This window comes from Anopheles aquasalis, chromosome 3 (assembly GCF_943734665.1).
Source record: "Anopheles aquasalis chromosome 3, idAnoAquaMG_Q_19, whole genome shotgun sequence".
NCBI classification, from domain to species: domain Eukaryota; kingdom Metazoa; phylum Arthropoda; class Insecta; order Diptera; family Culicidae; genus Anopheles; species Anopheles aquasalis.
The window spans coordinates 26,623,377-26,645,951 of NC_064878.1; the positions used below are offsets into that span (position 1 = coordinate 26,623,377).

Genomic DNA, 22,575 nt, shown 5'->3' on the forward strand with positions numbered 1-22,575 from the left:
GTGAGGAATGTTTGCCAAATTTAATAATCGTATGACAAATGGCCGGCGCAGCATTGTTGCGACCATAAATTTCTCCAGCCAGATCCACAAACTGGACACTGGATAGGGGAGAGTCTCCACATATTCGGAATCCGGTGCTTAATCGGTGGCGTGTTAGCTTTAATATATGATTAACAATTCCGTCCGATGAAGAACCGATGCCGAAGGACACCGGGCCTGTGACAACCACTCAGCATAACGAAATGTGTGTGGCATTCCGGGCACATGCTCGTTATGCTGAGTGAAGTGGAATAATAAATCCGCGGCCATTAATAATAAAATCAGTTTAATAAATTCCAACTTATTAAATCCACCAACGCACCCAGGGTCTCTGTTTTTTTGGGGGGGGAAAGCGTCTATAAAACCGCTAGATGACTTCATTCAAAATGAATCCAACTACGCGGCCACGCGACAAATCATCAAACAGACTCGTGCACCGACGCGCGCACAGAGCTAACGATGAAAAGCAGTAGACGAAACAGTTTTCGTTTGCTGAGGACCAGTAGGGCTTCGACCGGGGGCCCTTAAATATTCAGCATCTCAAAGAGCGGAGCGGAACTTCCTCCTCCACTTCTCCGCAGCCAATTAGGAAGCGACGTAAATCTCGTCTATTACCGGGCCAAACCGAAAAGATGCGGATGGGCGCTCCCCTTCCACCGACTCAACCGTCGCGTTGTGGTCGAAATTTACGAGACCGCACCGGCACCAGGGCGAACCGAACGCCAACGCACCGCTCTTCAAAGGGAAGGTCCCTGCGGCGGTCAAGATGGTCTAAATATTTTCCGATTTTCAAAATCCCGCCTCTCAATGCCAGACCCAGAGGCCACCAGTGGCCGTTGACGTCGTCACCATTCTTCGATAAACGGTTTCAAACAACGGTTTGACCCATTCAAAGCCTCAGACATCACAGTGTGGTCACCACATCAGCAGGTGATTCACTTCCTAGCGGCCATTACATGCCGCCGTGGAGGCGCACGTGTCCATGCTCGCAGCTCGCAGACTACGGCGAGCGTGAACAAACTGCGCAAATTATCAGCACGCTGGTGGTGCGTTTTGTGGTCGATTAAATGACGACCAACTTTAACGATTAACGGTCCAGTCACACGAATTATGGGACCTTTTTGGCGTGTGCGGTACATTTATGAGTCTGCAGTGCGATACTCGCAGACAGACCCGTGCTATCTATCGCTCCGCTTAACAATCTTCCAAAACCGTAAAACTGAGGAGACAAAAAAGTAAAGCTCGCTGACGGATGCTGCGAATGCTGGTCAGCGAAGCAATCCAGCCTATCGAGTCAGTCTGCCAGTCGCATGTTTTGCTCCAGTTCTGTTTTTTAATGTGCTATCGCCACGATAACGGCCACGGCTCGGCGCTATCGAAAAACTATTCCACACGAGTCCGCCGTTTGGTTTATGAGCGCGATTATTATGATCGTCGACGTGCGATAGCTCTACATGGCACACACTGCCGTTCCGGAATGGCTGTTGTTGTTTGTTGACGTAGCAGAAGCCGCGTTGTCGCGCTAGTTCGCTGTCCAGCGGCGTGAGTGACCCTTCTGGTGCCAGCGGTAAAGGGCATCGGTCCCATAGACCCTGCAGGGGACTCGTAAAAGTGGCCGAAATCAACCGAAGACGATTAAAATTCGTCGACGATAGTTTGCTGGCTGGGTTCCGTTGACCTTTTGCAGGAATTTTTAACTAACTGCCTCGCAGGTCCCCACAGATCCATTTATCCATCTGCCAGTTTAATAGCCAACCGGCCTGCCCATCCGGAGATAGGTTTAAAGTCCGATTATAACACTAGATATCCTACGCAATCCACGCCCTTTCGGGGACGTATTGTTTGTGCCTTCATGCTGCGTTACAAAACGCTGGTGTTCCAGCGTAAATGACACCACGCATCGTCATACAACGTAAGCCCGTTCCTGATGTCATTTCGTGCTCGCGGTCGCGTTTTACGTTGCAATTCTATCGATCAAACGATGATGAGATCACTTTATTAAGCAGCAAGATCGCGGCGTACATGGGGTTCTTTGCTTCTTCCTCCGCTCTCTATCATTTAGAAGGCATTACATTAATCTTTTTGCAGATATCTAGCACAGCAGTCGGCACTGGCAAAAGGAAAACGTATATTTTGTGCGGAAGAACCATTTTTACGGCCTTAATAAAATAAAAATTATAATAAACAATCCGATCCGTGACGGTATTTGATTGATCCTATCCATCGTTTGGAAGAAGAAGATTACAATAGAGGGCGGACATTTCAAAGCACTTTGAACAACGATACATTGGAATGAAGGACAAAATGTCAAAAGTAATTCATTTCATTAAAAATAATCAATGATAAATTTAAAAATACTTGCGTTCTATTAACAAATTAACAAATATCAATTATGAACCGCTCAGTTGCTAATATCAACTCAATAACTTAGTCAATTCCCCTAAACTATTAACCATCACGCAACACCAGATTATCGCATAGTGCTTGGGATCACTGACGCACTAGACTGCGTAGGAGGATGCCAACCGCCACAACCCATCGCTCCCCATCGAAAGGTGAAGGCGGCATCGCGGATTTGATTTCGTTGGCTTCCGCCTCGTAAACTGCGGACACGCATAAAATCCGATCGTTCAGCACCCATCACCAACTAACCGAAATATGCAAATGGTAGCCGCCTCGCTGACGACTGCTAAGGAATAATTTGATAAAAATTGAGAGATTATTGGGAGTTGGGAACATATATATTCATTACCGCCACACGCGCTTATTGCTGCGTCGAATCCGCGGGCGCTGAAGCGATGAAAGCATGTCGCTAACCGCGTTCGAGAATGTGAACATTTGCGGATGATGATGGTTCGCGACTGACAAGAGTTTGCTTGACAATTCTCTGACGGTCGTAGTGCTCAGCACAATTCATCACTCGACGCTTGAACGGTGGAAGCGTAAATCATGCCGAATTACAATTCAGAAATCTGATCCCCCGGTGCAAATCTTGTGGTAAATAAATGGATCCTGAACATATCTTATGCTTGAGTTCTGCGTCGCACAACAATGGGGCATTTGATTGGCACCATTTGTCATCTTCATTGTGATTACATCAATTTTGGGGGTTTCACACAAAAAAGGATGATTCATGATGGCTGTTGTTAACTTGTGCATACGATCGAAATGTTCACACGGAATGGCTAATAACCTGGTGCTGGCGTAACGCTGCCCATCCATAAACCTTCCGGGGCTAAGAACGAACGCACGCTAAGAACGCGGGATAAAGTTGTCTAGCGCTGGGGATCGCTTTATTTATCGTTCTATTGCACCCGGAGCGAAGCGCAGCCAGTCCACTCATTGGCCACATCGGGAGCACGATCGGGGCAGGTCAGGGATCGAAAATCGGGGCAAAAACTTCCGAGTGAATCCCACCGAAAACGGCCACCGTAAATCTCGCGCTACGGCCATAAAATGGCAATTTGCAACCCCCCAACCGCCACCCTGTGCCCTCCCGGGTGTGTTGGCTACTGTTTTATGGCGATTCAATGTGCTGGCTGAATGGGATGGATGTGCAAATTGTTTCATTCCGTTCCACCCGAAAGGAAATGCGATGAAGAATTGCGAAGAGATGGCCGCGCGCGTTCAGATGGAGTTCGGGGTGATAAATATTTATCTCGAAACTCTGCGTGGCCGTTGTAATTATAGCGCTATCGGGGTGCATTTTGCTCCCGAAACTATTAAACTAAATGAGGGCTCTTGTCTAATATTAGCAACCAACGGAAACCTGAAATAGAACTTCTACTAGCGGTCTACTCGGACAACAAAGAGTCCACTGATGGTGGTGGTGCCCCCCCCCACCCCATAAAAAAAAACAGTTCTGTTGATCACCTCAGCCACTTGTGACAAATGCTTCATCTTCATGCCGGTGCCCTAGGTCCTAGACACAACAAATAAATGCCATACAAGCCACTTGCCCGAAATTCCACACGCAAGAACGCATCCGGCCAACAAAGGATTATTGTTCTGAGCAGCACAGGGAATACCGGTTAGTATCGGCCATCACATCGCCAGCGGGATTACCGAATGACATCTTTGCCAACCCACCCCCAGCGGTGAACATCCGATTGCCGACGAGCCCAAGGGGAAAAGTGCGTAAGCGTATCACCGCTCGAGTCAGTAATTTGTGGAGGAGCAGAGATGCGTGAGGTGTGCATGGTATGATTTACATCACAACAACAACAGTGACACCATGATCATCATCATCATCATCATCACCGTTAGACGGACGAACCGAAGCTGGGCCGAAACTCGTTCCAACAAGCACCTCGAGCCAAGGCAGCATGTATCGCGACATAATACGGCGTAGCGACCGCGGCGTTTGTGGTTTTTTTTTGTTGTGTGGTTAATTACACACTTTCGCGACAGATGCCGACAATCTAACACATCAAGCGGGATAACACCCGCCACCGGGTCATAAACTGTTCGCGCCTTTTCTAATCTCTTCCCTGAAATTCCCTTTCATTACCGCTTTGCGAGCGGGTCTCACCGCGCGAGTCCCGCGCTCTGACTATCCATTCCTGACCAGTATTCTGGCATGTGGGCTCTGTTACTTGGCCAATCGGTTGAGGATCTGACCATCATCCGGGCTGGCCACCAGGAGAACCAAGATGGTGTCAATGAGATTTTTTAGCAAATTTATGAGAACTACTATGACCGCAAGAATCCCAGCAGATGTTCTCAGGCATATTGAGGGTACTTGGATTGGCAGGGACAAAGAATCCTAAACATTTGACCTTCGCCGGGAGCTGCAGGAGAGGGAAATTGAAGCGTACACACCGGGTCAGCCGGACAAGAATGGGGGTCCCCCATTCGGTCTAATATTAGCACCTAGGGTACTATCGTAAATAGTTCCAAATTCGAATCAAAGTTCGTCCATCATCATGTCAGTCAGGACATTATGAAACCCGACAAAACGCCATAAAATGGCTTCTCACCATCCCTCTCCCCCGGGGGGCACCACCAGAGTACCATTTGATTGGCCATTTTTCTTTACGACTCACCTCGAGTTCTAGTTCTTTAATAGGTTGGCGAGGTGCTTAACAAATGCGAGAAGCGGACCATCGGGCGCGGTCAAGTCGGTTCAGCGGTTAACTTTTGTTGCATTTTTGAGTACCAGCGATGATCACTTCCGATGGGGAAGGTTTTCCGTCTTCACTAATAGCTCCCTGACGCACACACGAGTGCGTTGCTTTAATAAATCTCAAAATCAACGGATCGAAGTGTGCTAACTCAAGGCGGACGGGCAGGCGGGCGGGTTTACCATGGCGACACCAAAGAATGCCAGCGCCGGTCGTTCCACGTTCCACGTTCAAAAGAAAAAACCCAAGCAACCATCGGTCGGCGAGAAGGGTTTTTCGACAAACAAAACCAAATTGCGGCGGCATAGTTGCGGGCTTATCAAGGGCTTAGAAGAAATAAACAATCCCCCCCCTGGCCACCCCTGTCACCTCATCCTCGCAGTACACGCGCGATCCCGCGCACATACATCACCGAACGCAGCTGCGATCGCGAACACAGTTGTGCAAACGAACCGAAGCGACGACCGATCATTTCCGCCTACCTGCTTGCCTCCCTGCCTGCCTGCCTACCACCGACCAACGGGGTAAGTTCATTCATGCTTTTACGTGCGTGCGTGCGTGCGAGGGCGGGATTTTCTCGCAGAACAGTTTTCTCTCCCAACTCACATCGGGTGCCGGTGCGCTTTTCCCGTGCACGAGCTCTCCATCGGGTACAGTCATCGACAAAATAGATGGTCCACATCGTGGGGATCTTAGTTTCTGCTAAGAATTCTACCATAAAATAAAATAGTAGAGGCCTTCCAGGGTGTTAAAGTTATTTCTTCGAAAAAGTTTAATAATAATTACATATTTTTCTCGTTTACAATGGGTCCCAACATTAGCTGAATATTTGTGTCAGTGTTCTGCTTGTTTTAACAAACAAACAGTACAAGATTGTAGCATTCGTATTGCATCAAAAGTTAATTTGCTTGCCGATAAAGAAATCTCAATGCTTTTCTACCAAATTTTAAAACATCTAAATTCAAGGAGTCGTTTGCCTGTTTGTGTTAAAAAGAAAACCAATCTTTTCTCTCAGTTTGATAATTTAAACAAAATACCAAAACCTTCATAATAATGCAGTTAAAAGAGCAACACCAAAACGATGCAATACACACTTCATTTTGTCGCCGACTGTACATGGTTGGGGCCCGGCCATCGCGTTCGGCCGCCTTCGGTCGTCGCGAGTTCGGCGCGAGTTCGAGATGCAACACGCCTGTCCTCGGCTCGAGATGTCGTCCGGCCGACGGCGACTCACTCTTCGCTGATCTTCTGGCCGATCAAACGGTGCAACGGACGTGTCTCCGCGCAAACGTGCGAGCGAACGAGCGGCGGTTTCGAGGAAAGAAAAATCGATCAAGTGAAGGAAAACGGTCTACCAAGTGTCTTTGTGAACGGTGCAGGATTGTTAGTGGTTAGTTTTCTCTCTGTTCTTTTTGTGTCCTTTTCTTCAACCGCCGAGTGACAAGTGTCTCAAATCAGTTCGCGTCTTGTAAACACGATAATTAAGGCAACAAATATCCGGACCCAAGGTCCACCGGCAGGTGATTTGCAACCTTTTGTGCGCCAGTGTTTAGGGGCCAGTGAAGCGGCGTGTGTTCTTTTTGTTTTTGTGCCGTTCTTGTGGTGGGTCTCTACTAAACGGTTAACAAAGTGTGTTGCATTGCAGCGTGCACTCGGTTGGGGGAATGCAAATCAACAATCATCCCTGGCCCGGGGCCGTCAGTTGACCCACAAGAACGCCAAAGACCCGTTTCGACCATCGAGGTGCATGAAATGTAAAGTGTTTTCGGAACATTTAACTCCGGTTTGCACGCCATAAATTATGTCAACCAGCCTGCTGCTCCGCCGCTCGAAGATGTTGTGTCTTAGTGTGCCGTGCGCGTGTGACATAAATTACTCGCTAATATCTATATGTACGGGGGGATCGCGGGACACGAGATCGTGGTCCCAAGGGCTACCAAAGGCGGGGAACACCATTTGCGATCAGATTTCATTACCGTTCGCTGTGGCTAAAGTGTTGGTCAATTTAGTGTGTATCACGCGGATCACCGGGAAAGCGCAATAAGTAATCGCTATCTAAACCGACAAAAGTGCCGTTTTGTGGAGCGAGAACACTGGCCGCGATGGGTGCGCGCCAGATGCAGAACCGCAGCACGTGTTCCGAGTGACTTCTTGCAAATCTTGTGCTTGTGCGAAGCCCGTTAAACGCCACGTTACAGATGGTTTCGAGTTTCAAAGAAGAACGAAAGAACGAAGGTTTCTTTGCAGCGAATGTTTTGATTGGTTGGACATGCGAATGTGTCCACATTAAGGCCTCAATGAATCTGGCCATTAATTTTGACTGGCCCACCACTGGCCGGGACAGCGTCACTGGCACATTTTAATGACGCACGGCTAATGGGTGAGAATCATTGCAAATGGACGATAAAATTCGCATCCATGAGCATTGGCTGCTCGTAAAAGGGGTTGTTTTAAATACAATAAACACCTCCTCCGGCCCTCGTACTACCGGTTTCCTGTAACCGTAGCAGACCGACGAAGACCGTGGCATGTGTCCTCCAAGCAGTCGAACGAGGTTGAATGATCGCGCGATAACGGGCTTTCGTTCGGTACACGATCGGTTATCGAAGATGGAAAAATGGTAATTTTACATCGCGATCACCACCACCAGCCGGCGAATCTGTGTTCACAAGATCGAGAACAGTGTTGTAGCGATCAATCTGGACGTCGAATGTCTGTTCCACTGTGACATGCTTCGAGTTCGCGATCGAACTTCAGATAACGGATGAACGGATGCTTCAAGGTCAACTGGAAACTCATCCCACCAATTCTTGTAGGATTGTAACTTATTGATTTCTGGGATCCCCCCAAAAACCCAATGGCCCAAAAAAACCAGCGCCCCCAAAACACACACCACGCTTTATCGCTGGTCAGCTGTAAAATTTAAAACGAAAACCAACAAAACAAACTAATGCTCGGAAACCGGATCATGTCCGGGGGGTTCTGAATCGCAAATTAGTAGTTCGAACCCTACGGACACATCAGCTTATCAGCCGGTTGACCGATCGTTTCTATTCCAACCTCCTCCTCTTGTTGCTGGACAGGTGAAGATCTCTCACATCACATCCCCAGGCAGGCAGCCAACCATAAACATACTTATGCAAACATATGACCGAATCCAAATTACCACCATCGCGCCACTAAAAGCCTTTTCGGTATTTATTCCTTTATTCGCTTGCGGCGCTCGCCACACTGCGTCATGGCACGGGGACCGACGTTTTGAGATAAAAAGTCATTCGCCTTCACGGGACAAAGAGAGAGAGAGCGCGAGAGGACGGTGAAACATAAAGTTACTAAACAAAACAAAAAAAAATGACGCTCAACGTTTCGCGGGTGCCATCGGGTAGTCGTCACATTAACATATTGATTTGTGGGTTTTTGTTTTACGTTTTTGCATTCCTGGCTCACCGACCGACCGGCCGGCCGACCAACCGATCGAACAGATCAGGATCGAGTGCTTTCCGCTCATGTCATTAAGATGCGAGATGAGAGTGCGGGATTGCAGTGATCCCACCGCCCCTGCCGTTAATCGCGAGGATTGCAAGCAGTCCCGGCACTGACCTTCTCAAAGCCGAGCCGTGGGTGTTTAGATGCTGGAACCGAGACCGTGTGGTCTCCATTTCCTTGCCTTTGCGTAAGGTGATAGACCCCCGGGGGGAGCTAATTAGCAAAGATTGGTGGGACACTTCGCTTTGCAGAGACCAGTTCCTGAAGACAATTAACTTGTTGCTTTACAGCGTCCGCCAGTGAAGACCGTGCAGACTTTAGTGCCGATGCTGCTGCCGATGCTGCTGCTAGACAGCTTTTTTTTGCGGTAATGAAGTCAGCTGTTTATGTCTACTGTGTTAGCTACTTACTGCGATGCTTTATGCTGTCTCAGGTTACGTATGGGCATTAGTCCGCTGACCTGAGTTAAGAGAAGCCATCAATAAGGATACCGATCGTTTAGCGATGCTGTGAGCTTCTTAATTATAATATTATATATTTCCCCCGCTTCCCTCCCCAAATGGACCCTATAAGGTTGTTCCCACATTTCTTTTTTTTTTTTTTGATCCGCTTATATGGTGACGAGCTTCTGCAGGACGTTAAACTTTTCGCATCCCAAATCACTCGCACCAATCGGAGAATGGGTTTGCCAAAAAAACGAAATCGTCTTACAAGAAATCTTTTATCGATTTCTATTCGGAACCACCATTTTTGTTTAAAAAGCTATTCAGCCGCGGACTTTAAAGATAGCCATAAAACGGCAGCCAGCTGCTGCGCCAAGAAGCTTAGTCCTGAGCCGATCATCATTTGTATATCGTTTGTACTGCTGCAGTGTTCTGGCTGACACTGGGACGATCCATGGGCGATGATTTAATATCGGGACGAAAATCGCAAATCAAACTTTTGCGGATCGGCGATTGTCTTCGTGACGTGTCGTTCTTTCCCGGATCTTCATCTCTTTCGCCGTCATTCGTTGCCGTTGGTCGTAATTCATGTTTATTGCGTTACTCCATTAACCTGTCCAGCCGGCATTCCAGTGCGTTCCTTGTGCGTATGATTTGTGGCACCAGCACATTGCTGAAGACGAGGTTTTTTACGAGGACAAATATATTGTATTGGTCGCTCTTTGTTGCGGAAAGGGCAATCAAACTTTCAGTTCCCACCAAAGTCACCTGCAAATGAGTCATTCGCTGCCTTCTCTTTGCCTGAGGCACTCTTCAAGGGTCTGCTCGCGAGGTTTTTGGTGACATCGTGACTTCTCTCTAATCAGCCACTCACCATACAGGCCCCGGGGGAGAAGGCCTCCAAGAGTTCAAGGCCACAGCATACGTGTCACAATCATGCCGCGTGCGTTACCGGCCACCATTTTGGCGTTTAAATTAAGTGCATAATCGCACCAGCGTAGCGTCTTCCGTGGTGTTGCTTCCCCCTCAAAAACCACACTCGCACGCACTAACAGCCCCTTTGTAGCTGCCCGTTAGACCGCCAGCGTCTTAATGGGCCAATTAATTAACGCAGCCGACAGAGAGAGAGAGAGAGAGAGAGGCACCCCACCGGGGAGGAAGACGTGCCAACGAAGGACACTCCTCTTCTCCACCCCATTAAATCACAATCACAAGAAGGGGTCATTTGAATTGCGTGAAAACAGCGATTCGATGGGTTTTTCTCGTCGCCCTAGACCATAAATCCCGGACACCCGTTTCCCCCGTTGTTTGATTGGCCGTTTTGATCGGTTAGCGCATGATTATGGTGCCCACTAATCGGCACCCGGGAGTTTTTTTTTTCGCCCCAAACAGAATATTTTAACATTCGAGAACTCTTTCTCGCCCTCCAAAAAGCTCAGCATTGGAAGCACGGTTGGCAGTTGCACATGATGCATAAAGCATTCGGCGTTCATCGTGCTCACCATCAAACAACAACATTCCGTAACATTGGTACAACCATTCCGTATGCGATCAAGGTGATCGATTGTCAACATTAGGCGCCGTGTGCCGCCGGGAATATGGAATCACCTTTTTTTTCCCTCCGCCGGGCCCGCTTATCTTTCGGGGCTGGTTTCTTTTTATGCTAACGAGAGAAGGGACCCAATCTGGCCAATTCTTTAACAGCGCCACGCCACGACAGGACAGGACGGCCGATGTATGCGCGTGGATTCGCCGAAAGGAACGTGATCAGCGAGGATAATGGCCGCTGCGCGAGGGCGCAGTACAGCAATTTGGCAAAGTGCGTGACAACGACTCGGAATCGGCAGCGTCGTTGACTCGCGTGGGACTTTACATAAATTTCCAAGCCTAACCTCCTGCTCATCCACTCTCGATACGAGGGGGGACGAGACGAGGGGAAGCATATGGTGGACTAATTGGTTGACGCTTGTCATACGCCTGCTCGCACGCACTCCATCAACCCGAGGCCGGGCCAGGGTTCCGGGAGGAAAATGATTAAAGGCCCGTCCCGACACACAGCTAGCCGGCCAGCCAGCCAGCCAGCCAGCCAGCCAGCCCGGGGAAGGCCAAAAATGACATGAAAAATGTCCAGCCGCCTCCGCCAGGGAACGCGATTGGGCGCCGGTTTGCGGTGAAGATGATTAGATTAGCTCGCTATTCATCATCCCAGGAGCGCCATTCCGGCCAGTTCTGTACGGATTTTGCGCCACACACAGAGAAAGAGATAGAGAGAGAAAGAAAGGCGAAAAGTCTGCGATCGCCATCGTACACACGCGCTCGCCGGATCATAAGTTCTGGGTCGCCGGGGAGCTAGAACAAAACCGCAGAACAATGCGATTAGCATGCCAGCATGCTGCGGCGATGCTGCGGCGATGCTTGTAAACACAATTTATCACCGACGATGATCGTGTCCACGTATGTGTGTGGTCACGATTTACATACTCGATCACGATCAACGCGAGTAGCGAGTCGTCTAGACAGCACAACGCAACTGTTGCGATCGCTTCTCGTGATCACCAGATACTTAAGACAACAACAATGAAGAATGGAGGAGAAGATCTCGGCGGTTTGTTTGGCCCCAAAATCCACTGTTTTACTCCCTAGGCTTCTGGTTTGGTGAGAGATTATTGTTTTGCGTTGCTCACCTCCGCTCAAACATTTCTCGACCAGTATCCAGAGCACGACAATGCGGGAGGATCCACTTTCCAAATAAGATCAGAGACTGCCAGAGGCGGGCATAAATCACGAACCGGCTGACAATTAACAAAACTGTGCGTGCGCGCGCGCGTCTGCGTAACATGACACTTTTGTCGCACGAGATCACGTCAAACGTAGTGAACGGAACCTCTTGAACAGCTCCAAGAGTGTGTAACCGGAAGGGGAAGCAGCAGTTCCGCTGGAAGTGACATTACCGAACGAGACCGAACCATCGTTTAGTGTCGTCTAGAGTCACAGTCATTGTTCATCTGTACTTCTCCCTCTTCCCACGTGCAGCATCCACGAATTAATTCGAAATCAACGTCGTGACGTGCAGTGAACAGTGAAAAAATTGTTGAAAGAGACGAAAAGTGCGAGTGCCGGAGTCAGCGGACACGATGTCAACGAACGACCCGTGGAGTGGGTGCTGCTTGCCACAGCTTGACCCTTCCCCGGGGCATCGCCATTTGTCACCAAACACGCGACGACGACGACGACAACGACAACAGTGGTCATCGTCGTCTCTCCAAGCCATGCTGCTACTGGCTGTGTTCGCCCTGACAGGTAAGTCACAACATGTGGCAACAACGGGAAGTTTTCTCATCTTGAACCGTGATCCGCCAACACGGTGACATTTCGTCGTTGTAGATCCATTCTGGGGGTCTGGGGGAAAGACAAAACTTCCTCCAAGAGGAAGCCACTGAAAACTGAGAGTGACATTTAATGGTGGCAATCACACCTTAGTATCTCGTAAATTCTTATTAATTCGATCACCATTACGCTATTGCCGCTAACCGTTTACCACCGGGAGCTCACACTTTCAGTGAAAAGGGAGTTCCAGAGACAGGCGCTAGGCAGATGGATGGCTCTATCCCTTCGCCACAGAACCTGGCCCCGGTGAGTCAGCGCGTGCGCAAAAGCCCTAAAGCACTGACAAATGAGTGACCATTACTCAAAGCGGCCCCAGCGGTCACGACGGCGTGCGCAGGGAAAAGAGCAGTGGAGCCTCCAGACGCCATTCGCGAAAGTTGGGGGTTGAAATTGAAATTTAATTGTATTCTGCAGCCAGAGCGGCCAGCGGATCTCCTGGCAGCCTGCCAACCCGGTCGGGCACTAGACCTCCCCCCCAGGCAGCACTATTTAAGGTTATGGGCACAACAGGCCATGTCCTCGCTCGAAATGGTCAATAGCGCATATGCAGCTAGAGAGTCGAGAGATACGAGCCTGCGTTCGCGGTGCTTGATGAGCATATTGTTTCGTGGAGCAGCAGCATATCACTGTCAGACACTGCACGAGCCCTGCTCTTTGCTGTACGTCCCGGGACCCTTGGGATTAGGAGAAGTTGAGAGTATCGATCGCTCGCTCGTACGGTCGTTCGCGCCTGATTTATGGACCTTGAAGGAACTGAGCACAGGGATAGCAAATTACACCATTTGCTGCGTGCATTGTGGAGACGAAAGTTGTCCGTTTGTCAGTGCCTTAACGATCCACGATCCAGGATCGTTTTAATGGATTTCTCGTGGCGAAGAAGTGGCGGATCACTTTTCCTAACAATGTGCCATCGTATTCATTTCATTTGCTTGTTTTGTTTCTCGTGTTTACCAAGTGTAAAGATCACTAATCACTTGGCAGTGCAGCAAAGAGCTACCGGTACAGCCGGTAAGTTGGTGTCAACACAGAGTGCAATCCACTTCAAACACCCTGGAAGCGTTTTCTTTGCGCTTCCGGCGCCATGTCAATTGTCCACAGCGACAAGTACGCGGTTGTATATTTGCGGAAGAAAGCAATGGCAAAGTAAAGATGGCTTCGTAACAAACCATTAACGACTCGCTGAAGTGCTAGACGCTTGGAGCTCACCAGACCCAACTCAACTTTCAAGAACCATGAAGATGATCGAAGGATGCTCTCACGATCGACACTAGAACCAATGATTGGTGCCAGCGATGGATTAGCATATTTCTTGCATATTTCCACAAATATTTACCCACATTAGACGGTCCGGAGCGGATTCGAACGATAACAACGACGGCGACAAATCGGTAAAATATCGAGAGAAGCGCCCCCCCGGAGAGAGACTTTTGTATAAACACATTGTCGCTTCCACCATTAACCATTAGGGCAGCAAGTCGTAGAACCGACGGCCCGACGGTGACCATTTATAATAATTACAGTTTTAGAGAGACCTTGCTCTCCCCTCATTTCCTCCGTCGCAGCAAAACTAAAAAACCCTCAAAAAAACCGGACCCACCCGGTGGTTTGTAATTAAATTATCATTCCAATAGCGCCGCGTGTTCCGTTGAATAAAATCGTTGAATTATGCTCCCTCGCTCATTAGACCTCTCGCATCCACCGAGAAACCATTTGGAAACTGTTTTTTTTTTTTATTTGGGGGGACCCCGTGGCATCACGTAAGCGCGCGCAATCAATTCGAACGCTCATCCGAATCGCTTCGGTTGATGAAACGCGATCCGCGATCATCCGCGAGATGATGTCCGTCCGGCTCTTTATGGTGAACTCGATCTGTTGCTCACCACCGGTACGGTCGCATTTAAATGAGGTGTCAATGTGTGGCTCAAGTCCCTTTCGGGGACCGGGGCGAGGCACGGAAGGTTCTCATCCGTAATCGGATCTCCCTACGCTTGAGGATTGGACGGCTCTCCGGACGTCACGAACCAATTGAATCGATAACTATAAACATCCTACGAGGGGAAGGGGACCACTGCGTGGACACACGTTCGCACGCTCGATCAATCGGTACGTAACGTCTTTCAACGGACGTCTCTAGTGGTTTGGGGAATTGGTTTTCCATCATTAATCTCCCTTCGCGATCGACGCGCGACGGTTGAATGGTTGGTTTCACTTTTCGCGCGGATCATCGTCACCGTCGGCCGCCGGTTGGTTCAAGTTCACGGACCGCTCATAGATCCCCGCAAAGACGCAGCGCTTATGCAGCGTTACTAATTACTCAGCGTTTATTTTGGCTGCCCTGCTTTTCGCTTTTCGCGAAAAACCGGAGTGGGGGGGGGGGGGGGGCAGGGAACTTATTTTTAAACGCCACTGGCGTTGGTTAGAGGGCAGTTCTGGCGCAGGACATACGTCCATCCGAACAGAAAAGCAACCGTTATCTGCCTTTACGCTCACAGAATCCGACAGAATCTCTGTTACTCCTTGTCGGGGGGCGATGCACTCGCGTGATCAGTTGCCCAAAAATGATGCGATCATCCTGGATCACACACGACGTTAGTTCGAAACGAGAGAGAGAGAGATACTTTGCAGCGCACATACTGTCGATGTCAATGGAAATAGATACACATCAACCGCAGCCCGGTGAGCTGCTCAAGTGCTCGTCTAATGAGGAACAGCATAACCTGATGATCGGACAGCTTATCACAAGTGGTCTGACGCGCCGTTTCTGCTCGCGATCTCGCGCATATCTACGTCGATGGCGATCCTCACTGTCGTCTGGAAAGTCCGGGGAAAAGACGCTGACCGAAACGACATCCGGCAGCAGTTTGGGAGCTGTCAGCACGAAAAATCATTCTCCATTAACCTCACTGACCTGGTCTGAGCTCGTCGAGCAGCCAAAGGCAGACAGTGGAGACATGATGGAGACCAGACGTGCCCGTCCACCGGAGGGCCGGGGAAAGGAAGCCTCGGTCCTTCCTCAATAAATCAGCGTCCGCTTATTCGTTTAACGTAGCGTAACGGCCTGCTAAACGCCCTCACTAGGCGCCAAGATGCAGCCCGAGCACTCCCGCTGGTGACGTATCGTACCGAACGAACGCCTGGACTGGTTTTGTCGTTCGATACTGGGGCTGCTGATAGTGGATGCGTAGATTTTCAATTAAGCATTCAACGGTTGCAACGATTTTATTTATGCCCACGGTGGAATCATAATTTCGTACGGTCGCTAGCTGCGACCTTCACAGTCTGTCGGACGTCGCGACGAGAGGAACTCTGTGGAGTGGTAGACGCATGCCAAGTGCCATAACGACACACCGGCAGTTGAGCTGTCGAGTAAAGATGTAACCGGTAATTTAGTAACAAGTGCTATGCATATAGTACTCGGTCCGGTCGGCCAAAACGGAAGCCAGATGGCCTACATTCCCCGCCAGTCAATCGCCCGAGACAGCTAATATGTTTTGCGCGGTAATTGATCGACGAAAGAGGTCCTCCAGACCACGCGCAAGATCAGTAATTACAACGGATACTCTGTCATGTCAGCAGAGCCGCTTAGCATGCCGTCTACTGCATGGTACGGTACCATATTCTGATGTCGATTCTATTGAAATAAATCATCGACGGACATCGTTAGCGGGTACAGGGCGCACGACGACGTTCGTCAATCATTCTCCGCCGTAGGTAGACATATCGTTTAGCCACCGCTTGTCAACGGGCTTACAATTGTCACAAACCTGGCGCGTATTACATACATTAAGATAAAGCGAGATAGTAGCGTTACGAGCAGCAGCAGCAGCTGTGAGTCACGAGACGTTTCTTAAGGGACATAGATCACTCCTGGCGGTGTCTAGGTCGCTTTACTCCCCCCGAAACAATTGTCATGCGACGGCGCAAAATGGGGTCTAGACTTAATTAGGTTCGTAGTAGTGCATCTGGTGCACTTGCAGCTCCACCACGCTAGCCATCAATCACCATCATCACGCTACGGCAGACGGTGATCTCAGTTGCATCCTTCTGAAGGTCCGTCGCCGCGTACCGACAGCCTCGACAATGTCTCCATCACTACGTCATAATGTCTCTATTAGTGCGAAGCGGTCACTAGCGGAACCAGCGACGCACGAAATGAAATGCAGCAACCGGATACGGGAATTGATGCCTGCAAGGCATCAATGAGCATCCCTCCGAGCATAGATGAACTGAGATTGATGGGTTTTTAATGCACGCATCAGTGAATCGGCACGAAGGATGATGGTGTCGTTCTTCCGATTCTTCTTCCTTGACACTAAAATGGCACCCATACACTTGGTCATTATGTAATCTCAAGGATCGCCCTTCTTTTGCTCGATTCTAGCCGAGTACAGGCAACAGGGAATGTTTCCTAGACTTAAGTGTACAGTGTAAGTAGCCTCGACTATAGAAAGGAAATGCAAATCGCCTTTGCCTTGCGATTGCCAATGTGCTGCCCGCGCTCGTCCCATTTCGCTTACGTCAATCGAACTTGCAAACTAGCGAAACACCAATCCATTCCATTCAACAGATCGTTACGGTGCGGCGCGGTTTACGGGAGGGAAGTATTGGATGTTTCTTTCCTTTCTCAAAAGCGACGTTCCCGGACGCCTCCTCGAAAACCAAATAAACTATCCAATCCCCACCGAGCTCCGAAAGGAATCCTGTGGAATGGCCGACCGAGGGATGCCAATCAAACTCATCGCACCGCACCACATCATATCACTTCTTAACGACTGCTTTCGCCGACGTGGGGAATCCACTTGCACGGAGATCCAAACAAACTCGCGCGGCATCTAGTTTGTTTAGCAAAATTCTGCCATTCTGTAGTGTAGGGCCAATGGGGCATGGGGCCACTCCGGTAGGTGTTTGTATTCGCGCTACCCACCCTAGAGATGGTTCACTTAAGCTACAGCACCCGAACGATCGCGCACAGACAGCCTGCCGTGCGCCAAAACCAGTTGAGTGATGTTGAGTGAATGAATGCGAAAGTTCAAATGGAAAGTTAAACAGCTGCAGACCCGGAAAGAACTATTTTTGTCTTTTGGCACAAAAGTGTTGTTTAGATCGTGGTCCCACTACTCAAACAATCCTGCACCGACTGGCCATTTTCGGTGCCAGATGTTTATGTATCTCTCCAGCATCGGCGTGTGCCGGTAACGCATGTTTAGAGAACAAAGTGATTAGCATGTTCCAGTGTTTAATCAGTTGGTGCGAACCCCATGGCGATCATTGGGCGAAATGCGTGATTGTAGATCTCCCTTGGTCGTCCATTGATCAATGACATTTAGTAGACGTGATCTCAACTATCCTGTTTCCACCGGTTTCCAATTCCAATGGTGGTTCATCATCTGTTCAACAGCCGACAGCACTTCGAAGGCGAATGATGTGGTGTCCCCTGCTGTGCGCAATTCCTCAATTATAAAAAAAACGAGAAAAAAAACCAATCGATCGATGATCACATCGACCGAATTTATTGACAGTTTGGTGCCAAAGTGATCTGTGTCCCGCTCTGCTGGTTGATCGATCGATTTGGATCGATCTGTGCAAATTCCTCCAACTCGATCAATGTGCCACAACAAATGGCGCATTTCGGTCTTCGGACAACCGCCAACGGAACTCGCGCGGTGTGGTTTTTGCGGTTGTGCCGCATGTGGCGCTCGCTCGATGTACTTGCGCCTCAAGGCCACGAAGAGCGATGCTGAGTAGTTGCTGGTTTGCTAGTCACAATATCAACAAACCACATGGTGCACCATAATGAAAACAATATCACGTGCCTGCTGGCTGTGAGCAGTTAATACTCCTCATCGACATACCGGCACGAAAGATGCTGCCACTGCAAGTGGGTGTTTCTCGATAAACACGCTACGGACCTATTATGACTACAGTATTCGTCAACATGCAACAGCACCAGGAATAGCGCCGCTGTGCTTGGATCATAAATCAATTTCGAAATCCCGCGTGTAAGCCGCGTGTTGTTGTTGTGGTTGTGTTGTGGCAGGCCCATAAAATTTGGTCGAAATTTTTAGTAGCAACAGCCACCTCCTCAACGGTGACTCATCTGGCAGTGCAATAGCTCGGCACTGGGTTGAGTATCGTCTTATTAATAACCCAGTGATTGCACGGGACACTTGTTAAGGATTCTCCCCGAAAAAAAAAACGAAAGAAACCGAGCATCGCCAACAAGTGACCAGCAACCGCAACGGCAGCTAAACAGGAAAAAACAAAACGCAACAGCAGCAACACCGTGGATCACGCCGCAAGTGATGTACGTTTACAGAAAATTAATTTAGTTAAAAGCGTAACACATTTGCATCACTCACTGCGCCCGGACAGTAACATCCATAAGGAAGTGTAAACACCATCCGGAACGAAATGTTGACGCCACTGGGAGCAGCAGCATCGCATCATTCAACTCATTCTGCAGTTCTCAGTTCGCTGTCGTTGCCGTTCTTCTGGTCTTCCGAAACCCATTTTTCTCACGCCAAAACGACACCAGCAAACAGAAGAGTGGAGGAAAAAGAAATGCTTGCTCCTCGCAACAGCAACACAGAAGCCGAGGAAGGTGGCGATCAGCGGGCCGACTGATCAGCGATTTGGCGAACGGGAGGGGACAGAGATTGAGTTGCTCGACCCCGTCAGCCGGTCGCCTGCAAAATCGCGATCGTGCGTTGCTAAGATGAACGCAACAAGCCGCTGAATTAATGTCACCTTTCTGGCTGCTGCGTCGGTGATGTGCACCCCCTCCCATCCCCCGTTTCGGGCCTTCTGTTTTCGCGAATTCGCGTCTAGTTGTTGGCCCCTCGCTGGTCCGGTCCGGCTGATGAGATGATCATTTAGCGTCACAGTCACAACACTTTATCAATCATGTTCTTTTTTTGTGGGGAGGAAAAGGATGGTGATGGTGTGTGTTTTTGGGGATGGCGCCCACTGGCTAATTTCGTGGTTTTGCGATTTTTTTATGCGCCAGATGTTGGCACATCTTACGCCAGGGTGCACCGATGTCGCGGACGTCTGTCAGCAAAGCGATGGGTAGGTGGCTAATGTAAATTTGTGTGGCTTCACCTGTTGCTGCAGAACAGCTCCAACCGTTTAACGGTCTGGTGAAAGTTTAATTTATTAGATCACCATTAGAAGACATTAGACTTACCACACACGGAGAGACACATAAACACTCTCTGAGGATGGAAACCGATTAGTTCGCTCGAGATAAAAGTCATCGTTTTGCGGGTAAATTAATAAATATTCCAACATGGGTTGCTTATGCCTTCCTTTTGGCTGGGAGACTCAGTTTAGTGGAAGACGCACAACACCAGAAGAACACATCTGAGAAAGAATCCCGACGCATCATCACGACGCACGATTTAATGTTAATGGCGATCGGCAGAGCTCGCATTGGTGGAGCATAAATAATTTTTGCTTACATTAAATTGATGATTTGCATTTTTTGTTTTTTTTTTGCGTAGCTCCATAAATTTTGCGGCACGGCGAACATGGCTCATAAATTAAGACGTCCTGAACCGTCGGCCTGTGACTGCCAAACAATGGCTAAGACCCTGGGGAAAGGAAGAAAAAAAACCTCTATTTGATTTACTTCACGCGCCCCCCAAAAAGGAGCCCGCAGAAAGATTTAAAGAAAAATTGGTTTTTAATCCCGATACCCAATAATACCGTCCAGCGGTGCGCCATGTTTTGATCGGCAAAAATCGGTACCCATATAAATTTATTACTTTTACGCCGAATGCGGCCTCCCCCCTTTTTCACGAGGGACCCCTGCTAGAGGCGCCAAAGCCACCGAAATCAGGATACGACCCCGAGGGTACGCTTCAAAGCCGCCCGGCCGGCCACGCACGAAATCCAGCGCCCGGGATAAAACTAATTCGCGAACCCACCCGCTGGTTTTCCATTTTGCTCGAAAGTGGAGCATGCAACAAGGAAAAAGGGGGGAGAGGGGGGCCAGATGCTGTGCGAGTCGGTAATACATTTATAAATCATGCATCGAAGGCCAATCGCACGGACTCGATGGCCAGTTTTGTGGTTCGGGTTGAATGGAGGAACGCGCGTTTGAGGTGCAAATGTGTGAAGCTGAATGAATGCACACCGCTTCCCCCTACACACAATCCCGGTTGGGAACGTGTGGACAGAGGAAATTGTATCAAATCATCAAGCTCTAGTACCTCCACATCCGGGCAGTATTAAGGGATACGAGTGGACAACATAAAGCATGCAGCCGGCCCGCCAGTATAAACAACCTCCTCACGGTACACGCGACCGACCGAGTTCGCGTCAATTGTCGACTTCATTGATGTCGAAAGTCAATCGACACGGTTTGACACGTTTATAGGACGTTATAAGACCTCTTTGTCGCCTCAATCTCTTGCTCTCAACCGAGCGAAAGCGGTCATCATGGGTCACATGCATTTAAGCCCTTACATTGAACCTGCATGTCACTCTGAAGGGGCATGTGACCCATACACACAGCCCACACACCATGCCATATCGCCATTGCATTGTCGAACACTAATCAGAATCCAATTTGCAGTGTCATTGGTGGCCATTGAATCGCGCGGCGCGAACTCTATCGCGACTGCACTCGACGTGATCGCGTCGCGGGTCGCTACTCATAAATGAATCCCTTACCACCAGAAGGCTCAACAATCAGTCAGACCCTCGTGGATTGCGGCGCGGAGATGAGAATGCAAAATTGTTGCATATTTTCTGCAAATGTTGCGATCTCTCTTTTTTGCTATTACTCCGTCCCTTTTCTTCCCCCCTCTACTCTAATGCATGTCCTGTGCAACTAACCAGTCCGGCAAATTGCAGCAATGATCGCCGCTGCTGCTGCTGCTGCTGCTACTGCACGGTACGCTGGCGTCTTTATAATGAGCGGTTTGTCAGAGAGCCAAAAGCTGCCAGCTGACGGGATTCGACGCTCTAATTGACTGCCTCGGCCAGTTTTCAGCAACTGTGTGGTGGCCGATTAGACGAGCAAACCATCCGATGATCTGCCTGCCCCCCCTAAGCTGCCTCAATTAGTGAATCCCGTGCTCGGCACAGAATTATAGGTTGCGTTGGTTCGACCAAACCTCAGACCTCAGATCGCGCCGGTCCGTTACCGTTTGGGAACGAATTAATTAGTCGTCGACAGCGCGGCAACACATTTTTTGCGGAGGGGCGACTTCGAAATACTCGAAATTGGCAACGGATAGAAGGTCAAACACGGTGAGTAGGGTAATTTGTAAACCGTGTCACCAGAACTACCGTGACACGCAACTCCCTTGTCATCAGCGCTTGGTTTGCCAGATGTGTTCCTTGCCGTGGCTTATCTCCGGCCGGCGCGCGTCTTGCACGTGAACCATGTACGCTATCGAACCATAAAATTCACCATTCACGGCCCAACAAACAGAGAGCTGGCGTTCCGTACTCGAGTGCATTCCGTTTGTAAACATGCCAAGCATTCCTCGCACTCTCAAGTGGATATTCCCTTGCGGTGGTACACCAGAGAGCTCTCTGCGAGGCTGGGCAGTCTACTACCGTCACAATAGTGGAACAGTTTTCAAACATCGGCACTCCCCCACACGTTTGACGTCAGCAGGAAACTTGCATCGATTGCAGCTGACTGCTGACAGCACCATCTTCGAGGCGGTGGTGACGGAACTAGAGAAAGATGATAACGTTTCGTTTCCGTTCAGCGATGAAATGCGACTTCACATTCCAGAACCCACTTTGTTTAGATTAGTGTGATCTCGGTCGGTTTTAGATAAACACGCGGTAAAGAGATTGCGATCGTAATAATGGCAGGGAAGTCTTTTGGGATTTTATGGAACATTTCAATAGCTGCTTCAGTTTGTCATTAAAATGAATGTTGTAATGTGGAATTTAGCGATTAGGTTGATTTCAAAATCAGAAGCCTTCAGACTTATGTTAGTTTGGGCTAAAAACGCGTTCATGCTTGAGGTTTTTTGGGACAAAACCACTAGAAAATTTGTTTCGTTGTCAATGTTGTACCAAATAACAACTTTTCAAAAGAACAGCACGTAGTTCAATGAAAACATATTTAA

General features: G+C 49.2%; 1 protein-coding gene across 6 annotated transcripts in view; it reads left to right on the forward strand.

Moving 5' to 3' along the window:
- Positions 1 to 6,385: 6,385 nt before the first annotated feature.
- LOC126578995 (RNA-binding protein lark) overlaps positions 6,386 to 22,575 on the forward strand; it is a 40,180-nt gene continuing 23,990 nt past the window's right edge. For 2 of the 6 annotated variants that reach the window (XM_050242184.1, XM_050242187.1), the window contains exons 1-2: positions 6,386 to 6,552; positions 12,125 to 12,391. In XM_050242184.1, coding sequence (XP_050098141.1) covers positions 12,226 to 12,391 — 166 coding nt within the window. In that variant the 5' untranslated portion in view covers positions 6,386 to 6,552; positions 12,125 to 12,225. Of the gene's footprint in view, positions 6,683 to 12,124; positions 12,392 to 22,575 lie in introns of those variants that run through there. The other 4 variants (XM_050242188.1, XM_050242186.1, XM_050242185.1 and 1 more) reach the window with 4 other exon arrangements.